Source organism: Penaeus monodon, chromosome 23 (genome assembly GCF_015228065.2).
Source record: "Penaeus monodon isolate SGIC_2016 chromosome 23, NSTDA_Pmon_1, whole genome shotgun sequence".
NCBI classification, from domain to species: Eukaryota; Metazoa; Arthropoda; class Malacostraca; order Decapoda; family Penaeidae; genus Penaeus; species Penaeus monodon.
This window is the reverse complement of record NC_051408.1, coordinates 38,333,389-38,336,323: the sequence shown is the minus strand read 5'-3', so window position 1 is coordinate 38,336,323 and position 2,935 is coordinate 38,333,389. Positions and strand designations below refer to the sequence as shown.

The 2,935-nt window shown below is 50.1% G+C and overlaps 1 protein-coding gene across 1 annotated transcript in view; it reads right to left on the bottom strand.

The window, feature by feature from the left end:
- Nucleotides 1-6: 6 nt before the first annotated feature.
- LOC119588003 overlaps nt 7-2,935 on the bottom strand; it is a 16,798-nt gene continuing 13,869 nt past the window's right edge. Inside the window, exon 2 of the mRNA XM_037936722.1 lies at nt 7-2,613. Coding sequence (XP_037792650.1) covers nt 350-2,593 — 2,244 coding nt within the window. The 5' untranslated portion in view covers nt 2,594-2,613 and the 3' untranslated portion in view covers nt 7-349. The remainder of the gene's footprint in view (nt 2,614-2,935) is intronic.

Below are 2,935 nucleotides of genomic sequence, written 5' to 3'. Positions count from 1 at the left end.
CATCTCGTTGCATATTTCACGAAACCTAATTTTGTTTCCTTGTTAATTTGTTTCCTGTTTTCTTGTTTTGCTGTTTCCCGTTTCCTTACGGTGCTGCCTCTCATGTCGATCACTTTCTTGGCAGCATTGAAGTTTCTCTTTTTTTCCCTAAGGAATTCACGTCAGCTTTTGGTAACTAAGGAGTGTTTTTTTTTCTAAAGTGTGAGCATATAACTAGTTGTACGTTTCGTATATTTGGTTATTACCTTGTTCAAAATTAATATATATATATAACAAGAATTCAACTTGAGCATCATAATCTAACTATATACATGTGTACAATGACTATTTAAATAAAGATATTTTGATTTTAAACTGCACTGATCGTCGAAAACTTGAGCGTTAACACTGTGTTTGAGGAATGAATGGACAAGTCTGAATCGGCGGGAGTCATGTTAGTCGTGGTCGAGCTGGAGGACATTCCGCTCTGATCACTCGACTGAGCTTCTGACTCTTGCCTTGCGCAGCAGCTGACGGAGGAGACCGCTTGGCAAGGCTGCGCGATGGCCTCCCACACCTTGGTCCTGCAGGTGAAGGCCAGGAAGATGAACAGGCCCTGCAGAGTGGTCAAGAGGGTGAACACGTACCACAGCACTTCCAGCTGCAGGTACGAAGCCAACACCGAAGTGATCCACGTGATCCCCATCAGGACGGCCAGGCGAAGGTACAGGAGGAACTCCTTCTTCGGTTCACTCGGGGAGGTCTTCCGCACCTCCGACTGCCTGGTCTTGGCGATGGTGGCTGTCGTGGCGACGAACAAAGCCACGTTGATGGCGATGCTGGTGAACAGGGGGGCGCCGAAGAACGCCAGCAAGGCCTTACGTCGCCCGAACCAACACAGGTGTTGGCCAAGACTCGGAAGGAATTCCGGGGGGAACCCGGGGGGCCTCGTCTGGTCGAGCGCTACCACCGCAGCCACGGCGCAGGCGGGCAGCAGCCAGCCGTAGGCAGAATACACCAAGAACCTCTTCCACTGGTCTCCCGACCTCAGCCTGGTTCGCCTGAAGGTGTAAAACACGTCGAAGCCCAAGACGTTCATCCACGAGAACGACGTCAGAAACAAGTAATAGATCAGAACCGCGAACACGTAACATTCCGTCGTCGACGTCTCGGCGAAAACGCTGAGGATGTACGTGACGTAGGCCCCGAGGAGTGACGCAGAAAGAGATGCCACGTTCTTGCCGTGAAGGTTTCTGAGGTGAGGCACGAGAGCGAAGGCGACCAAGTGCAGCACGAGGCACAGGGAGGACGCGCTCAGCCCAGCCAGCGTCACCCACCCCAAGGCAGGCGAGTACTTGTCGGACTCCGCGGAGCACACCGAAACCCCTTCGTCCACAACCTCGTACTCCCCTGGATAGTAAATACGATTAGACAGGTTTACGAACACACTTTCGTTGACCATAGTGTATTCGTCCTTGAGAATCGTCTCGTTTCTACAGGTTCCGTCGCTACGAGGGGGGGCAGTGGCATTGTCTGCTGTGTCTGGATGACTCAGGTTCCCTTTGACGGAAGCTTCACTTAGATTCCAGAACTTCTTGGAGAACGGATTAAAGATATAGCTTTTTCCTACCTTGTTGTAACCGTTTCCGGACGTGAAATCTATCAGCATAGTAAAAGGTTGAGGCGCATACGGGGAGTCGGACCTTAATACAGGATAATTAATAAATACGTCACCCGTATCCGCATCATAAGTGTAATACAGGGAGAAACATCTTGCATCGGTACTGGACACATTGTTGCAAGTAGCACAAAAGTTATTCTTGTAAACTTCCCCATTTATTATTACATGAGATGTGTATGAATGGCACAGTTTTTCTATCGCCTCATCGTCCCAGTCTTGCATGCACTTGTCCACAACAAGTTCGCACTCTCTCCTGGAGAAATTCCCAAAGTTTCCGAGTTCCAGTGTCAGATCACATTTGTGCACCACTTCTGGCTCACTGTCATTCACGACCACTCCCCACTGGCCCTCTCGAAACACTAGGTCATCTACGTCAACATCGCTGTCGCTTGTCAGAGAGGAGCACTGCAAATCGATCCTCCAAAAGGTGACGTTTTGCGTATCGCCATGGCACATTGCACACTGGTAGTTGGCGTACGTCACGTTGGTCGTTCCGCTGGTGACCGGCACGTGAAGCAAAGGGTCTTCTCGGAAGGACATTTGTTCCGGTGAAGCTGCCCGACACAGCGCCGCGACCTTCTCGTCGACCCAGTCGGAGGGGCAGGATGCACGCATGTACTGTGCCGCGCCGCTCCCAATGGGGACACAGCGGTACATCCCGCCCTCTGATGGGGGTCCGAAATCGGCGTCATTTTTCGCGTCGTAGCAGCAGTCTCCGTATTCGCCACAGAGATCGTCGCACAAGCATCCTCTGAAAGGCCAATGCAAGCTAGCATTTCCTTGCCTGCACGTATGCGTTTCCTCCTGACTGCACGCCAAGGAACCCAGCAGTGGAATCGCGACATCCTCCTCCCCGCGTGAAAATAAAACAGAAAATGCGAGCGCCCAGCACAGATTCACGTGCAACAGAGCGAAAGTGTCAGATGGCTTCATTCTCAAAACTGGAGCGTCACCTCAGCGTAAATGCTGCGACCGCCGAGGAAGCGTACCCATACCTTGTTACCCAACGTCTTGCGAGACGCTTACTGGGAGTCAGGGTCCGGGATGTGTCTAGTGTTGCCTACACGCACAGTTGCCGTTCATTCAGATTATCGTCAATAAGGTTATTAATAATTCATAATAGGACATCTTACAAACACTTTTCGTGTCAAAAAGAAACTTCCAAATACAACGTAAAGTAGAATTACATTTAATAACATAGAATGATTTAATAATCCCCATCTAAACATCAATAAGTAAATGGGAATTATATTTCCTCCCATTAAAGCTTCCGGT